At 40.5% G+C, this 19,124-nt stretch overlaps 2 protein-coding genes across 3 annotated transcripts in view; one reads left to right on the top strand and one right to left on the bottom strand.

Annotated features, from left to right (window-relative positions):
- Positions 1–8,188, bottom strand: part of LOC147207261 (Golgi apparatus protein 1-like) — a 25,038-nt gene extending 16,850 nt beyond the window's left edge. For both annotated transcript variants that reach the window (XM_086106355.1, XM_086106354.1), the window contains exons 1-3: positions 7,871–8,188; positions 917–946; positions 198–284 (exon numbers count right to left, since the gene is read on the bottom strand). In XM_086106355.1, coding sequence (XP_085962481.1) covers positions 198–284; positions 917–946; positions 7,871–8,188 — 435 coding nt within the window. The remainder of the gene's footprint in view (positions 1–197; positions 285–916; positions 947–7,870) is intronic.
- On the top strand, positions 8,085–19,113 carry LOC147207262 (troponin I, fast skeletal muscle-like). Its single transcript, XM_086106364.1, has 7 exons — positions 8,085–8,206; positions 12,829–12,865; positions 12,947–12,983; positions 13,541–13,669; positions 16,741–16,830; positions 16,950–17,126; positions 17,281–19,113. Exons 2-7 carry the CDS (start codon positions 12,858–12,860, stop codon positions 17,365–17,367), a joined length of 528 nt encoding a protein of 175 aa, XP_085962490.1. The 5' UTR covers positions 8,085–8,206; positions 12,829–12,857; the 3' UTR covers positions 17,368–19,113.
- The last annotated feature ends 11 nt before the right edge of the window (positions 19,114–19,124 follow it).

The following is a 19,124-nucleotide window of genomic DNA, read 5'->3' on the forward strand; positions in this document are numbered from 1 at the left end:
CATTACTGCTATCTGCCTGACATTGGGTGAAGTTGGTTGTCAGTCAAACACAGGGCTCAGATCGGAACAGATAAACTGAACTCAAGCTGCCTGCACAGAAGTGAGGCGAGTGAACCACTACACTATCAGTGACTGCCATAACCAATATATATGCAGATACAGGAGATAACATTGAGACGGCTTTGCCAAATACTGACCTCAGTGATAGTGCTCTTGCAAACCTCTATGGCCACCGACTCAAACTTTGGATCTGTGGTCAGATTCAATTTGTAGTTCCACAGGAGCTGGTGAAGAGAGTTATTCAGTGTTAGAGATTAAGCGCTTATTATTAATTTATTATTAATATTTACCGTATTTTACGGAACATTAGCTCACCGTGCTATCAGGCACAATATCAATGAACGGCTCAATTAAAAAAAAAAAATCATCCATAATGGGCACTGGGTTGTAAGGCAAATCGTTGTGAAACGTTGGTTAATCAAATAGTTTATTCTAATGATACCATATGTTTATTTGATAGATTTCATGTTATTATGTAAATTTACAAAAGCAAATGCTATGTTCAGACTGGTCTAAAACATCGGGTAGTGCCACGTGTCTCACTTGCTTTTAGTTAGTTCGTTATAAAAACATGCTCATTAAAGATCATGATTATTCTACAAATTGCATTTATATAAAAAAAAACATTTCATTTTAAGCGTCAACTAACACATTTTAAGATTATGTTCAGTGGGTACAGAATCTGTCTCCATCAAGTAAACATCCATCAGAAATCTGTCTGAGAACGTGAACTGCATTCAACAAAGGATTTAAATCACACACACACAAAAAAAAACTAAGTAGACAAAGTTCACAAAAAATGCAGACACAACGTTCTTTGTGACAAGGTAAGAATAAATTGTATTGAAGTACTTACATGGTTGCAGTCAGGAGCCATTTCAGTTTCCTGCAGACACAAAAAACAGAACACTGTTATGTATTTATCATATGTATGAAAATAAACACAGTTGTGGCAGTGACATGCATTTAAATGCAGTTTTTCAATGAAAATATTGGATTTTGTGCAGCAAGTTGGGAATGTACCAAATATCAAACCTTTGTTACAAATACCAAACCTTTTAATTTATCCAATTTATCCATCCATTTTCTAATCCGCTTATCCCCACAAGGATCACAGGGCGTGCGGGAACCGATCCCAACTGTCTTGGGGCTGTTGGCTGCGCGCACCCAGAACTGGTTGCCAGTATCCAACAATTGTGTTTTGTAAATGAGGTCCTCATTTATAACATGTATGAAAACGCAGAGTGGAACGTGTGAATCATAACACTTGGTCAACAACAAATTTTAATCAAAGATGGCTTTATGTTGCGCTAAAGGTATTTTTGACACTGATTTCAAAAGTTAATAAATGAAATTAAAAAATCGAGCACATCAGGTTTTAATATTTTCATTTTGGGGGGTTTTAAGTTTGACCTTACCACGTGTTGTTTATAGCTACAGTATAACTGTTCAGAAAAAAATCCATCTGTTGCTGAAAGGTGTAATTAATATATGAAAAATCTATTAATAATACAGTGGTTAGGGTTACTTACGAAATTAATTGATTCTGGAAATTTCTTAACTTGAACATTTTGTAAGTAGAGACGTGTTTTCCATGTAAATTTGTTCCAAGCCCCCCCAAAATTCTGACATAAATGTTTCCTAAAGTAGAAACACGCATCAAAATATGTAACAAATGCCTGTTATAATGAGATTGCACAATAAATGAGAGCTGTGTATAATGTAAAAAACAAAGAATGAAGAATACATAAATGATGGTCATTTAACTTTTAACTGCGTCATTTTTTTTGTTGCCCTCTTTAGTTCATGTTCTCTCTCCCAAATGTTTTTTTTTTTTTTTTTTGCCTGGCGTTTTGTAAAGAACTGATCCAAGGACGTTTGCTTTTGTCGACTTTTAACAATCCTTCAAAAATGTCCAATGCAAACATCAGTATATCGCCCGACTGGTGAACACTTTTTCTGGGTGATTCACATTTACGGAAAAATTTTGGAGCGCGTCGTGGCCCGAGGGGCGAATGACGAGGACGCTGCATAGACACACATCTACTGTATCTATCTCTCCACAAAAACACATTCGGTAGCAGTCCCTCTTAGCCAATGGGATGGCAGGATGATGCTCGGTGATAGCCAAAGGCAGAGCAGCTAAAACTATGTTGCGTGCAGGAAACTCGGAGCTGCGACGAGCAGCTCCTGGAAAGGCATTCTTAACTTTCGTATCTTGACATTTCTTTCGTAACAAGAGGCCATATTTTCCTGTTGAGACATTTCATAACTTGAAAATTTCGTACGAAGAGTCGTTCGTAAGTGGAGGTACCACTGTACTATATTATAAATGTTATTATTGTTATTCTTATTGTTATTATTATGACAACCTGATGTGCACGAGAAAAAGTGAGGGCAGACTCGGCAGCAGCGCAAAAAAAATCATTTAGAAAAGTTTATTAGTATCTGTGATTAAAACATTTTGTGAACATTTTTTGATTAGTCGTATGTTGCACAGTACTGTGCTGGTCAAAGCCTGGTTATGTGGTCAACTGGGAATAACATCAGAGTGGGATGTCTTTTCCATAAATGTGACAAGCAAACGAAATTTCCAACAACCTCCAACGCGCGCGTGGACGCACACACTCACATGCACACACACACGCACACTCAAAACGTTTTACATTAACACATGAAACCCATGAGGGAACGCTGACCAGTTTTACTTTACATAGAAAAGACAAGGTCACACAATAGCGCAAATCTAGCTCTTTCACCCCCGGCAGCAGCAGGGACACAAATCATTTTCTTGACTCGAAACTGTCACTTCCACTAAATGTTACAAGGACATAGGAACAAAATGAATAATGACAATGAAGACTCTCATCGGCACCCAAGATGTAAGAGACCAATTAGTCAGGCTATGCGTTATTACTTAAAGCCAATAGAATTCTCTTCAGATCAAAGGCCTGGAAACAAGAGATATATTATTGCAAATTATCAAAGCATTGAGATAACACAGAGTAATTGCATTTGATAGCGGGGTGAATGGGATGGGGGAAAATCCCTGGGAGCGCCAAACTAACATGAGTCACAAAAGAAAAGGAAGACTAGGACAGTGTCTTACATTTGTAGAGTGAATACAGTATGTGTGTGTGTGTGTGTGTATATATATATATATATATATATATATATATATATATATACACACACACGTATATATATACACACACACACACACACAGTCTGCACTTAGACTGAACTTTAAATTGTATGTCTTGAAACAAAAGTAAACAATACATGTATTTCCAATAAATAAATCAAACGCTCCATATTAGATCAAGTCAACAACCTGTACCTCTATGCAGTGCACTATGGTCACAGTACAAGCGAACATATATACACAACCAACATTGTGATTGAACTTTGTATTCTACAGCCGAGTAAAGTCAACTTACAATCTCAGGCAAGTGGTCTTGCAGACATTCCGTGCATTAAATAATTCTTTCTAATGTTAACAGTTAAAAAATAGAAAGCATGTTTCCAGTAACTGCAGCAAATTAAATAAACTCTCCCAACTTGAGACAAATAGTCTGTCGAACACAGACTGAAAGGCTGTCGTACATTTTCCTCATTCTAAAACGTTAACAGTTAAACAACCTGTAGTTCATTTAAAAACTGAATTTCAGCTCCTAAATCTTAAATGACCCATCAATATCCTCCCCCCATAACACGCGAGAGGAGCTACAAATGTTTTGGAGCAACGAGACGATCACTCCGCTGTCGTCATTTTATGGAGACGCCTACTAAAGATGACATTGCGTCATTTACGGGTGTCACAAATCTGTCTGCGTCAGATGTTTTACTATCACCACATAGGTCCACTTTCTGCTTTGTTTCAAGTCCAGTTAAATCCAAGTCAAAAATCGATACTGTTACGCTTCACAACTTTGCAGATAAGCTCGAATGATATGTCCTAAGCATGTCTCCTCTGCCCCTCAACCCCCAATGCTCACAGTGTACATTTGGAATGGCAGACACTCAGCAAAAATATATATATTCAAACAACAATAATAAATAAATGACACAATCATAGATTTCAACTCTTTAATTTCAACGCCTCCATCGTTGACGGTCCTGCTGGAACAAATTCATTTTCATGCGTCACCATCAAGGAGCTACAGGACTTCACATCAGACCAAGAATAGGGAAGTTCACTGTACTGTTACGTAAAATAATAGGGACATGATAAGTGGTTCAATGCTGCTTTACACAGCTTCCTGATATGCCCATCAAGAAGCTAATCCTGCAGCAGAAAGTGATGGCATTGGCCCCAAACAGGAAGCGCCTGTGGGGCTATGGCGAAATTCTTCCTGACTAATCAGCGGTGCCGCTTCTCTGACATCAGAATTGAGGGCTCAAACCATCTTAAAATACAATCTTAAATGCTTTAATGTGACCTCTTGCTGCTTTGCAAGGTTTTGTGTGTGAGTGTGTGTCTTTCTCTCTTGCCTCTTCTGAAGGCCACAGCTGTTACAAAGCTGAAGCAATGCAATTATCTCAGAAAAGGGGGCTGATGATGAGCAGGAAAGAGAGAGGGTGTGTGTGTGTGTGTGTGTGTGTGTGTGTGTGTGTGTGTGTGTGTGTGTGTGTGTGTGTGTGTGTGTGTGTGTGTGTGTGTGCGTGCGTGTGTGTGTTGGAACGTCAGCATGGTGCCAAGCTACCAGAGATACAAAAACACATAAGGTTAATCAACACACATGCATACTTTCAGCACATATGAACAAATGCGAGAACACTCATTGATATGCATTTTAGTATCTCATGCTACGTTAAAAAAAAATGATGTTGATTACTGTGTGTTGCAAATACAGTGCAGTCCATGAATTTCGGGACATTGACACAATTCTCCTCTTTTAGATTCGAAACCCCACCACTATGGATTTGAAATTAAACAAGGTAGTGATTGCCTTGACATTTATTGCTGATGAGACTGCTGACCCAAAGCAACATAATGACTTCTAAAATGTTTCAGGCAATATTATCTGCGCATATTCAGCTGCTGCAGAACCCGGTGAACGGCACTTCACGGTACAGGTGGACAATGACCCCAAGCACACTGTAAAAGCAACCAAAGAGTTTTTAAGGCAAAGGAGTGGAATGTGATGCAAAGTCCAAGTCAATCATATGACCTGAATCCGATTGAGCATGCATTTCACTTGCTGAAGATAAAACTGAAAGGGGAAAAAAAAGTCCCACTCTGCGTTCGAGGCTTCCGGTTAGACTGCAAAGGATTTGCAAACAAGTACGAGAAAGTGAAAGAGTGATTTATGATCGTTGTTAATTTGTTCCATTACTTTTGGTCCCTGAATAAGTGGAAGGCATATATGCAAAGTGTTGTAGTTCCCACACTGTTCACTTGATTTGGATGCAAAACCCCTCAAATTAAAGCTGAAAGTCTGCATGAGAAGCTTATTTTGCCCATTTCATTTCAAATACATAATGGTGTTGTTTAGAGCCAAAAAGATGAGAATTGTACCCATGTCCCAATATTCATGGACCTGAATGAACAACAAGCGAATAGTAGCAAACTGTTTACTGTGTTTTAAAATAACACATGTAATTATTTTTGTCAAGGCTTTTTATTTATTTCTGGACCGCCTTTCCGCAGTTGTACTGTAGTGTTACCATATTTAAATGATCACCAACGTATAAAGCACTTATGAGTCTCTTGCCCCTACTTTGCACTGACAGCTGTAATGTGCAATGTACTCAATGCCAAACCACTACAGCAGTGGAGACACATATCTGTAGATGGAAAGCAGCAAAAGAATATATGGCTGTCCAGAATGGATCCCCCAAATCTTAGCTACTGCTACTGTAAAAAATAAATAAATAAAAATCAATATTTGACTTTAGAAAATTAAAAATGAGGATATGTCATCATATCTGTATCACTTCTGACAACACACAAGACGCCTGTCAACCAATAAGTTGAGCACCTTCAATAAAGTCAGTTCTTAATATTTAATTGAAATAGAATAAAACAACACAGGGAACTTGCTTTTTAAATGAGCTTTAAATGAACATTTTCACCATGTCTGGCTTGTAATGCTTTGTTAATGATTGGCTTAAGTGTCTGCTGAGCTCATTCTTATATGCTCACAGTGTGTTGTAAACAATGTTGCCACAGTCACCTTGAAAAAGTAACTGAGTCACTTTCGAAAAAGAGCTTACAAAAATTGCCACGGATGCTTTTGGGCGAGTAAGTGTGTAATTACCATCCATTCTTTTAAAGCAAATTGACTGAGGATCCATCTTTGTCAATGAATGTGTAAAAGAGATAGCAGTGAACTGACCTGTCACCAGTTCTCATCGATGTTATCAACAAGCTACTGCCTCACTGAGAGAGCAACCATATACTGTAGAGAAGTTTTTGTTTGTTTGTTTGTTTGTTTATTGAACATAAAACATATATACAGTAATAATTTGACAGAAAATAAGGTAGATAAAAAAAGTAAAAACAAAGAAATCAATCTTCATTCAACACAGTTATTATGTTCAAGGGAGTAGGAAGAAGTAAAAAACTTATCTAGTCCTACCCCGTTATGTGATTGTATCTAATAAATCATTTTTATATCAATCAGAAAAGAAAAAAGTAAGAAGAAAGAAGTCTCCATTAAGGCTCATACTTTACCCTTAACCGTGATATTTTTACAACTTTTGGTTTGTATCGGGATTATATACTTCCACACCCTGACACTCTTGTGTAAGTCACAAACATTATAGGGCAACTTGACTTACTTTTTGTAATATCTGATAGTAGCCTACTTGGAGTTGACGAACAAGAGAAAATGTTGTAAAAGCATCCATCCATTTTCTATACTGCTTAATGCTCATTAGGGTCATGGTGTGAGCATGATGTAACGATAGAAAAGACAACATGCAATTTCACTCATAACTGTGTTGGGTGTGCAAACCACTCGGTTACTGTGCCGCCAATGTAAAATCCATACGTCCATCCATCCATTTTCCAAGCCGCTTTATCCTCACAAGGGTCACGGGGAGGTGCGGGAGCCTATCTCAGCCATCTTCAGGCAGTGGGCGGGGGACACCCTGAACCAGTTGCAAGCCAATCGCAGGGCACATAGAGACGAACAACCATCCGCGCTCACACTCACACCCAGGGACAGTTTTGAGTGTTCAATCAGCCTGCCACGCATGTTTTTGAAATGTGGGAGGAAACCGGAGTACCCGGAGAAAACCCACGCAGGCCCGGGGAGAACATGCAAACGCCACACAGGAAGGCCAGTGCGGGGATTGAACTCACAACCTCTGCAGTGTGAGGTCGACGCGCTAACACTGGACCACCGGGCCGAAATCACAAACACCAAATGAGAAAGAGAAAAAAATACTGCACTCGAAAAAAAAATACCGTGGTCAATTTCAAGTAGATTTCGTGAGGTTCTGCATGAAAATTCACTTTCCTTGGTGTGTGTATCATTGATTTACTTTTGCATCCCTAACCGGCTCCACAGTATGTGTTTTGAAAGCAGACTGAACATTTTAGAAACAGACTGTGGCGATAGGTAACAACCTCAAAATAGAGCATGCGATGGGCTTGAGGAAATTGATTTGCATCTCTTATTTACAGTGCATTTGAAATATGAACACGTCTCTCCCTAAACAAATCAGTCCATCAGTCCACGAATGCAGCTTCACCTTCACCTCAATGTCCAGCTGACATCCGTGGATCGAAAGCAGCGCGACCCCGGCGCCACAGCCAGCAGCATCATCATCAGGACACCAAACGGCGGGCGCTGCTTACCTCTCTGCGGTCCTGTAGACACTCCAGCACGGACAGGTTATTGGCCCAAGTGTGTTTGGGGCAGAGCCGGGTCAAGTCCTCTCTGCAGGCCTCCTCCTCGGACAGCTTCCAACCGGTCGCCCTTCGAGGCTTCGAGGCCCCCGCGGCGGCGGCGGGTGCATCCTTGGCTTGTGGTTCAACGGCTCTGAGGACGACCGGGTTGTTTGGAGGCTCGGCGGGACCGCTGGCTGCCTTGAGGCCGAAGGCGGAGCCGAAGCCACAGAGACATACGTATGATGACAGCAGTAGCAGCAGCGGAGAGCTACCGTACGTCGCCATCTTCGCACCACCGTTAAGGTAGCCCTGTGAGAACCACAACATTGTACTACTTCCGTTCAGTTAGTTCACAATAAAAGTCAAGGTGTGAAGCAAAACACAACTGCCATTTCAACAACAAAGGATTTACATTTTATGACTGATTCGTCAGATTCACTTTTAGCTTTCACGTACAACACATAATAAACAGGAACTCCCGTGCAATCATCCATCCATCCATTTTATGATCCGCTTATCCTAACAGGGGTCGCGGGGCGTGCTGGAGCCTATCCCAGCTTCTCTTCGGGACACACTGAACTGGTTGCCAGCCAATCGCAGGGCACACAGAGACATGCAACCATTCACGCGCACACTCACACCTAGGGACAATTTAGAGTGTTCTATTTTGGAATGTGGGAGGAAAACAGAGTAGCCGGGGAAATCCCACACAGGCAGAAGGAGAACATGCAAACGCCACACAGGAGGACCGGAGCCAGAATTGAACCCTGCACCTCTGCACTGTGATGCTGACATGCTGAACAGTCGACCATCGGGTTGCCCGTCATATGCAATAATCTCATCCAAAATTTAGTATGTAGCTGTGCCAGGGGTCATGAGTAACCTGCGGGCCAGTTGTGAAGATGCAGCCATGGAAGAAATGAAGAGACCACTCCTGCTGCTTCAGTTTAATGATCATATGAAATGCCTATTACAACTAAAGGTACATTTGTTGGGACCAATATATCATTGAAAATAGAAACTGATGCTTATGATGTCAGATTTTGTTCACTTTGAAAATGACCTCCTGGTTTAAATAGCATTTTATCTGACCCAAAATACTGTTGAACAAAAACAACCATCATTTCAGCAAGCATTATAATAAATAGACAAAAGGTTATCATCAACAGTTGCAATCCCCTCCGCCAGGATTGTCCAACCCCTGTCCTCGGTGGCCCCTGTCCAGCACATTTTAGATGTCCACCAACACGTCTTATTCAAAAGATCAAGATTGTTATCAGGCTTCTCAGAGCTTCTTGAAGACCTGGTGATTTGAAAAGAAAATAATAAAGCTTAGGCTACCATTACTTTTTCAAAAATATGTAATTCGGTGTCAGTTTATTTTAACTGAAATTTTAACAAGAAAACACGTATTGAATGCAATTAAGTAAGTATCCTAGCGAGAGTCTCATAAAAGAAACTTCACAGGGGCTCATATAAAGCATTCATTCATTCTCCGAACCGCTTAATCCTCACTAGGTTCGCGGGGGGTGCTGGAGCCTATCCCAGCCGTCCCCAGGCAGCAGGCGAGGGACACCCTGAACCGGTTGCCAGCCAATTGCAGGGCACACAGAGATGAACAACCATGCGCGCTCACACCTAGGGACAATTTAGTGTGTTCAATCAGCCTGCCATGCATGTTTTTGGAACGTGGGAGGAAACCGGAGTGCCTGGAAAAAAACCACGCAGGCCCGGGGAGAACATGCAAACTCCACACAGGGAGGCCAGAGCTGGAATTGAACCCGGTACCTCTGCACTGTGAAGTCGACGTGCTAACCACTGGACTACCGGGCCACCTCGTATAAAGCAATATACTAATAAACATCACAAAAGAAGTAAGCAGCAATTACAAGTTGGAACCACTCTCCCCATAACAACATACTATAGTAACTATAGAACAATACCTACGTAATCTGCTCGTTTCTTCTTTTCAGAACAGCTGATGGCTTTGCCCTTTTCCTGAATCTTTACGGAAAGTTTAACTTCCATTTCGCACAATTCCCCACGTCCACCCATTTCGACCATGCATCTCTTCTCCAGAGGCTGGCTCCACAAGGGGGCACACGTTGCCCATAAAAATACCAATTAGTGACATGACATGCCATTACAAAACACAAAACCATTTCATGTACCTTTTTTTGTTTTAAATGTTGGGGTGCATTGCCGCCAGTGTAATTAATGTACATGACAGAAACTGCCACTATGGTTTTTGGTAGTGAAAAATGTTTGCAATTGCTCAGCATTACTCGAAGACAGTTTTCTTCAATTGGGGTGCGGATTTTAGCAAGAAGCATGAAACAGTCACAGATGATTTGCTTAAAAGGGAAGTCAACCTCACAATTTTCTTTCCAATACTATAATATGCTCTATACAACCCCACTAGTGTGATTAAAATTACGCCATTAAAGTATTTTAGGGAAAAATGGAACGGGAGATTGGTGCAGCACGTGTAGTGATGAACACTCTATATCGGTCTGTCATGATGAAGAGGGAGCTGATGTACTGTTTGAAGAATGTTCCTGCCTGCTACCTATGGGCATGAGTTGTGAGTCATGACTGAAAGAACACGATCACGCATTCAAGTGGCTAAAATAAGTTTCTGTTGCACGGCCTCTCCTTTAGTGATAGAGTGAGAAGCTTGGTCATCTGGCATGGGCTCAGAGTAGAGATGTTGCTTCTCAGCATTGATAGGAGTCAGATGAGATGTTTTGGTGATTACCAATGCTGATAAAAGCAGATGTGAAGTGATGTTCCAATAAATAAATCCATGAAAATAGTGCACTGTAGAGTACACACTGACCTTCAGCCACAACAATATGATAGGTTGCCACGATACAATGATATACAAAACAAGAACAGTTTGTAATTATCTTCTCATTTACAAAGTTATGCTTTGTTTTGATTGACACGATCAGAGGTATTACTGAACAATATGTCCTTGTGAGGATAAGCGGTTCAGATCATGGATGGATGGATGCATGAATCTTTCTGGTTATAGTTTGCAGTGGTTCTGGATTATGTAAGGGTTTCAAAATATGTGTTCTTTTTATATAGTTTTAATGATTGGTACTAGTTTTTCATGAGTTTTCTGTAACAAGAACAAATAAGTATAGATCAAGATAATTCTCACTTTAAACTAAACTGAAGGTGTATTTGTATTTTTGTGTGGGCAAAATTGAATGCCTGTCTACCAAGCAGCTGATTGGGAACCCAGGAGCTCAATAAATCCTCCTAAATTTAGAGGTGACAGCTGCCAGGGCCTTTTTCTGGCTCTTCATCAGCCACACTAATCCACCCTCCTCTCAGCGTTAGTTCCAACTTGCATTTCAAAGATGCATCATGCTGTTGAGATCCTTCAGTAATTGAACAAATCCTCACTTCGGGCCCTGTGTAGACAACCTACACAATAAAGAAGTTAAATGCAACAGTGAAACTTGTGGTTTGTGAATCTGCTTCACAGTCAAGATGTTCTGTCTAGCGTGGAATTTGAATGTTCTTTTGGTGGGTTTTATTCGGGTATGGCCGCTCTCTCCCATATTGCAAAAATATGCATGATAGGTTCATTGAAGGCTCTAAATTGACTAAAGTGTGTGTGTGTGTGTGTGGGAGGGGGGGGGGGGGGTCCAAATGTGCTCACTGACTGACTGATGACCAGCTCTGGGTGTTTTCCCCGCCTTCAGGGTTTAAAAAAAACCAATGCTCTGGTCCTCAAAGCAAGTCATTGCAGAATACACTGCTTTCCCTTTCACTGTCATCTCAACCTGATATTGAACTAGCATCTATTGCACATAAACCTGCAGTTTCAACAACAGACGAGACAGACTCACGTGAATGATCCTTTAGCACACAGAACTGTTGTAATAGTGATTCGCCACATCGTTATCAGTGTCAAAGTACAGCTCTTAAAGTTATAATATTGCTTTATGTTTGATAGCTTTTATTTCTGTGCTGTGGCAATGCTTCTTTTGAATTCATGTTACAGTATATTGAGGTGTTTTCTTCTCTGGCCTTCTTTTGTGGAGTTTGCAGGCTCTCCCCATGGCATGCATATATGGGTATTCCCAAGGTAATCCAGCTTGCTCCTACATTCTTAAAACACACATTAAGTCAACTGAAGACTATAAATTGACCACAGAGTGTGTATGCGAATATGAATGGTTGGTTGCTTGTCTTCTTGTGCTTCTATTTAATCGGTTAGTTGAGTAGAACTAATGAGGCACGGCCAATTCTTGGAGCAGAAATCAAATGACCATTTTAAAAGAGCCGGTGCTCACAAGTGCTTGCAACCAAGGGCGCTTTCAAGTGCTTGCTATAGCAATTATTCTCAAGAAGCATTGTTACCACAGAGAAAACCAAAAACACATTTCTGAAAATAGGCTTTATCTTTATATAGATAACATTTTACCAATCGTCTCTTTAAAAATGGTCTTCCTTTCCATGCTTTCTCCCACATTTTGTCAAAAAAGTCTGAAGAAAAAACATAGCAACATAACATTATAAAACTACAGTATATTTTCATATTGGGGGTGAGGGGTGGACAGACCTTTCTTGACGTAAACCCCATCCATCCCAGCAGCATGCATTTCCAAAATCAATATATTGATTTGTCTAGACATATTACAGCACACTGTAAGAGACATTTCACTGTTAAAAATACTAAACATTTTTAGTTGAGGTGAGGCACTGTCGTAATGTCTCACTGTTAGCTTCCAGAAGAGAATTCCTGGAACATTTGTTGCTCAGCTGCCGCTGTCACCTCTTACATCCCACATTCTACCCACAGCTTCCAAAGACAACTGGTTGCATGCCCACAAACACACACACGCACAGACACACACACACTATAAGAGAGGAGCATTTACATTCATCTCACTTCTTCCCTGCAGGCCACAGAGGAATCGGTTGCGGTGTCAAAATGGCAGAGTAAGTCCTCATCTCAACTCTCTCACATCTAATTTGTTAATCCACAAAACTCACAGTAATCTCCCATATTTCTCTATGAAGGAAAAAGATGACACTAAGCCGGAGGAATTACCTCAAGGTAAAGTACGATGGCGGTCATGACTAACTGTGATTTTCTGGAGAGCTGTATTATGTCATTTGTTTATTGACATTGATGATTTGATCACATAAACCGTACAAATGGACATTGAGAGAGCGCTGGAAATTTGCTGCTAAATAAAATGTGAGTTTTCTGGACTCAGCCTGTTGAAAATCACACAATTAAATTCAGACTTCAGATTTCTGCGACCAATCAGGATTTTCGTGCTTCATGAGCCTGTTCGCCACCCATTCAGAAGTGAAGATGAAGATGAATCTATGATGAAGATACAGTATGTTATTCCCTAATCGTACCTTACTATTTAGAATGACTTGCAATTTGGTGCTGACCAGAACAACACGAAAAATATATCATTTTTGTTCACAACAGTCTCAATTATTCAAAATTAGCATTCAGAAACCTGCACTTAATTGGTTTTGTAATTTAAAACCCCAGTCAGGTATTGTACATATATTCATTTAAATCTATTTGATACAAATGCAAAATCAAATACAAATCTCTATGGTGCTGAACCTTCTGCTCCTCCTTCTCCTCAGAGTTTACTGTTACATATTGGTCAGACAATGCTGGATGAGGTGGCTGAACAGGCCCAGGAGGAGAAGACCAGATACATGGAGGAGAACTGCCCTGCTCTCGCTCTCCCTGACTGCGTGCATGAGTTGCAGGTAAACATCACATTACAATCATCAGCTGTCAAAAACACAAAATGAACTCTGACCTAGATAATGTAAACCAAACCACCTCCTGAGGTTCATTTTACCGCTTCTTGGGGTTCATTTTACGCAATGAGACCGTGAAGTAGTCCATGTTTCAATTCCTTGGATTATATTGCCATTGTGCCGATTTGACTTGGATGAGAAAAATCACATGAGCTCACAAATAGTCAATGCATTCATTTTCTCTTGGTTAAATTTTTGGTCCAAGCTCAGTTCACTTTAAATGAACAATACGGTATGTGCAAATGACTTAAAACAGGCCTTTGACCCTCGTGATGATCAGCGGTTCGGATGATGGATGTAGTTAAAACAGCAAAATAACAATTAATTCAAGTTTTGAGCTTGATTTCACTGATCAGTACAGTATTTCCAAAATGATCATTTTCAATGACGTTATGAAAGGCAAGACACCTCATTAGGGGGAGAAAATCAATGGTCTTTCTGTCAGTTTTGACCACAAGAATCTGGATTTATGATCACTAACACATATTGTCTTTTCATTCATTTTCCGAACCGCTTTATCCTCACAAGGGTCGCAGGGGCTGCTGGAGCCTATCCCATCTGTCTTTGGGCAGCAGGCAGGGGACACCCTGAATCGGTTGCCAGCCAATCGCAGGGCACACAGAAAGAACAACCATTCGCGCCCACACACACACCTCGGGACAATTTAGAGTGTTCAATCAGCCTGCCATGCATGTTTTTGGAATGTGGGAGGAAACCGTAGAAACCACGCAAGCACGGGGAGAACATGCAAACTCCACACAGGAAGGCCAGAGCTGGAATTGATCATTGGATTATCTCTGCACTGTGAAGTCAACGTGCTCACCACTCGACTACCGGGCCGCTGTCTTTTCATCTTGCCTTATAAATTTCAGCAATGAGCAAGTACTATTTTTCTACCTGTACCTGTACTTCATTTATAAGATGAATTCTTCAGTCGATGGAATCACACAATAGGCTCAAACACGCCTGTGACCCTTGTGAGAATAAGCGGTTCGGATAATGGATGTATGGATTGTCTGAACTATGAACAGATATCAGTTTAATAATTCGATTCAATCTTTCACAAAATCTAGAAATGGCCTTCATTCACAGAGAGAGCAAATCTTATCAGCAATAATATGCAGCAAATCACAGGGACAAAATGCAGCGCAGTGGCCGTGTCTGGCCCTGTAACCCACAGTTCTGAGGTTCGAGGTTTAAATCTCACCACCGGCCGTCTGCTGTGGAGTTAGCATGTTCTCTCCATGCTTGTGCGGATTTTCATCAAGTATTCCTGTTTCATCCCACATTCTAAAAACATATATGTTGTATTCTTTGGACATTAAATTGTCCGTAGGCGGGCGCCAATCACTCTGACAGCTCTCCTTGCCATACTTGCATCTGTGTGATTTGGTTCTTCAAGTACTGTGCAACACAAATATACAGCAGAGAGTGATTTGAATTTCCCCATGAGGGATTATACTGGTGGTGGCCCGGTGGACCAGTGGTTAGTGCATCAACCTTACAGTGTAAAGGTCGTGGGTTCAATCCCAGCTCCGGCCTTCTAGTGTGAAGTTTGCATGTTGTCCCCGGGCCTGTGTGGGTTTTCTCCGGGTACTCCGCTTTCCTCCCACATTCCAAAAACATGCATGGCAGACTGATTGAACACTCAAAATTGTCCCTAGTTGTGAGTGTGGATTTTTGTTCGTCTCTGTGTGCCCTGCGATTGGCTGGAAACTGGTTCAGGGTGTCCCCCCCCCCCCCCCCCACCTTTGTGAGAATAAAGCGGATCAGAAAATAGATGGATTATACTGAGTAAAAAAAGAAAAATGAGTGGTGTTGAAGTGGTGTTTGTCTATATCAGGGGTGTATTTTCGATATTTCCCTTCTCCAACACAACTGATTCAAATGGTCAGGATCATTAGCATGCTTCTCAGAGCTCAGTGCCCTCAAGGACCGCAGTTGGACACCCCTGGTCTAAATGATGGCTGTGTCCAAATGCACAGGCTGCATTGTTGCCTGCGTTTTTGGGCCACATGACTTGACTGCATATGGTTTCCAAATTATAGAAAGACAATTCGCAGTTTGCATACCTGTCAACTTTTCGGAGCGCCAACCTGTATAAACTACCAAAAAAATCCTTCTAAAGAGCAAAAAATCCTTATAACATACCAAAGCATTTTATATGTCAAAATAACGGCAGAAAAAAACCCCACGAAATTTTCAATGATATTTATTGTAGATCTCCATAATACAATGTCTGGTTAATGTCTAATCATCATTCTACTTAGTGGCATTACTGTGTTCAGAGTTGGATTCCTGCGTTACTTTTTTCACCAACTCCAAATCATTTGGAGTTGGTGAAAAAAAAAACCCGGAAATTTTCAGAATCCGTATGATTTGCGCGATACGGCCATATACATAAGATTCACCACAAAATCCGTATGAACTATGGCTAAACCGTATGAGTTGACAGGTATGAGTTTGAGTCCTTCGACACCTTGAAAGGCGCATTCTCATATAGCCTCTGTGGATCGCATAAACCGTGGTGAATTTGGGCATCATGTGGCCGAAAATGCGGCCTTCGCAGGGCACAGCCTCATGTGCCGTGCAATTTGCTGGTCACCATTACAGGGTATACGCACTCGATTCTCTCCCAAAATCAGATGGGAAAAACTACAGCTCACCTGTCACCCTAATAATGAATGCAGGATTAGAATATGGATGGATGGACAAACGAGGAACAGCAGCATAGCAATAATTACATCTAAGTTCAGATTTTTAAATGTTAATTGTCATGACATTCAAAAATTTGATGAAATACATGAATTACTTGAACGTCCCAATAAAGAAATGTAGTCTCTTGTTTAGGGGTCTGTGAAAATTTGTTTCACATGTAAAAGGTTGAGGAGCCACTGATGTGATTAAACATCTGGCTCTTATCAAGGGGCAGCACAAAAACACTGTATTCTCAGCAAATAGATGCAACTTTCTTCATACTTTTCAAATTCATCATTGTCTGTATTATGCATTGCCAGGAGCTCTGTCGGCAACTTCACAAGCAGATTGATCTGGTAGATGACGAAAGGTACGACATGGAAATGAAAGTGAAGAAGTCTGACCAGGAGGTAAATCTGCATCTTTTGGTACCACATCAATAATGATAAAGAAAATGTTGCAGTTATGTCTTAAATTTTTGCCATATAAAAGTAATATTGTTGTTTTGATAACAACCCTGCCCTATCAGATCAACGACCTGAAGTTAAAGGTTCAGGATCTCAATGGAAAGTTTAAGAAGCCGACCCTGAAGAAGGTACGAATGTCAGCTGATGCCATGTTAGCTGCCCTGCTGGGGTCCAAACACAAAGTGTCCATGGACCTGAGGGGCAACCTAAAGCAGGTCAAGAAGGAGATGAAAGACGAGGTTGGTAAATCACACACAAGAAGCTGATAACATTGTTTCAGCAAAGTTGACATTTTTCCCGGATTTAATTCTTCTAGTTCACTTAAACAGTAGTATTTTAAAACACATAGGCCCAAGCATAACTACCATAACTGATTGCTTATGTCTCACTCAGGAGAAACAAACCGGGGACTGGAGAAAGAAAATTGAGGACAAAGCCGGGATGGATGGCAGGAAGAAAATGTTTGAGACAGAGGCCTAAACTCCTGGGAATTCTTCTGGTGTTGAGCGTCATCATTTCAGTGTTTTACATCAAAACATATTGTTAACAATGTTATGTAAAGTACACAAAATAATATATCAGGAAAATGATCAGGAAATTGAGACTAGTTGGTGAAACGGGAGGTGGAAGGATCCCTGATCAATACTTCCTGTTTTATAATAACTGTTACAAGGCAAGGCAAGTTTATTTGTATCGCACAGTTCATGTATAAGACAATTCAAACTGTTCTACATTAAACATTAAAAGCATTACAAAAAGAGAAAAAAACATGAACACATTGCAAAAATCATATTATAAAATTTGATTAAAATGATTCCAACAGGTGCTTTGAACTGGTTAATTTTCAGTTCTGACTCAATAATTACACTAAGAGCTTTGAATTGATTTGTAACTTTCAATGACACAGCGTTAATGCGAGTACTGATCTCAGACCTTTCAGTTTTGGGGCCAAAAACAATCACTTCTGTCTTTGCTGGATTGAGCTGGGTAAAATTCTGGTCCATGCACCAAATTATTTGATGAATACATTTCATGAATGTAAGAGACCACAGTCATGTGATGATGCTGAAATGTAAAGTTGTGTGTAATAATCATATCCATAATCATCTCCATTCTTGGACCAATAGAAGTGGTCCAAGAATGGACCCTTATGGAATCCTACATGTGATCTTTGTTTGCTCAGACTCATGACTACCAACTGAGGCAAAGGAATCCCAATCGTGCAAGTAAGATTTGAACCAACCACAGTGCCAGTAAATCCGACCCACTGTTTTAATCTGTTGAGCAGTATATTAAATGCAGCACTGAGATCTAGCAATACCAAGACGTGGTTTTAAAGGCATCAATATTCAGAAGGCGTATTTATTACTTAAATAAGTGTGGTCTCAGTGCTGAGTAGTGGTCGAAATCCAGACTGAAATGCATTTAAGAGATTATTTTGCATCATAAAACTGTGAATGTGTTGAAAAACAACCGTTTCAATGTTTTTTCCCCCAAACCTGAAGATTTGTAACGGGCCTGTAGTTACTTACTGTTGAATAATTCGGGTTGGGCTTTTATTTCTGCAATTTTTGCAGCCTGGGGAAACCTCCTGGATTCAATAGAATTTTTCGCTATGACTAATACTTTTGGAGCTTTGCAATCAAAAACATTTTAGAAAAATTGTGAAGGAACCATATCAAGACAGAATATTGTGAATGTTAATTTCAAAACTATTGTTGTCTAGAACGTTAACACATTCAAGATTAACTAACTACAGAACAACATGGCACAAGTAACACTGTCATTTTTTTTCCTGAGAGTGAGCCTTTTACTTTTTGCCTTATGCTTTAATTTATCTGTGAAAAAGGCAGCAAAGTCATTGTATGACTTGCACAGCAGTTCAGAAGGGACTAATGCCGCCAGTCTGTCAACAACAACAAACAATGTACGGACATTATTACTGTTTCTATTGATCACCTCTGAGAAGAATAATTGTCTTGCATTTTTAAATTCCTGGTTGTAGATGTGAAGACTGTCTTTGGATATGTCATAATGAACCTGGAGTTGGTTTTGCGCCTCCAGGCTCTGCTTTTCTACATATCAGGAGAGAGAAGAGAAGAAAGAGAGAAGAGACGAGGGGAGGCAAGAGGCAAGAAAAGAGGAGAGGAGAGGGGATGAGAAATATTGAGCCTGGTCAAAAACAAAATTAAATTAATTCAAACCTTTGACGGAGCCAAATAATGTAAATATTTAGA

This window comes from Hippocampus guttulatus, chromosome 3, assembly GCF_054856545.1.
Source record: "Hippocampus guttulatus isolate MCC_2025c chromosome 3, RoL_Hgut_1.0, whole genome shotgun sequence".
Lineage (NCBI taxonomy): Eukaryota > Metazoa > Chordata > Actinopteri > Syngnathiformes > Syngnathidae > Hippocampus > Hippocampus guttulatus.

Coding starts and splice junctions, on each gene's coding strand:
- LOC147207262 (XM_086106364.1), top strand. Junction 12,984..13,540: donor GCCGGAGGAATTACCTCAAG/GTAAAGTACGAT, acceptor CCTTCTCCTCAG/AGTTTACTGTTACATATTGG. Junction 16,831..16,949: donor TGAAGAAGTCTGACCAGGAG/GTAAATCTGCAT, acceptor CTGCCCTATCAG/ATCAACGACCTGAAGTTAAA.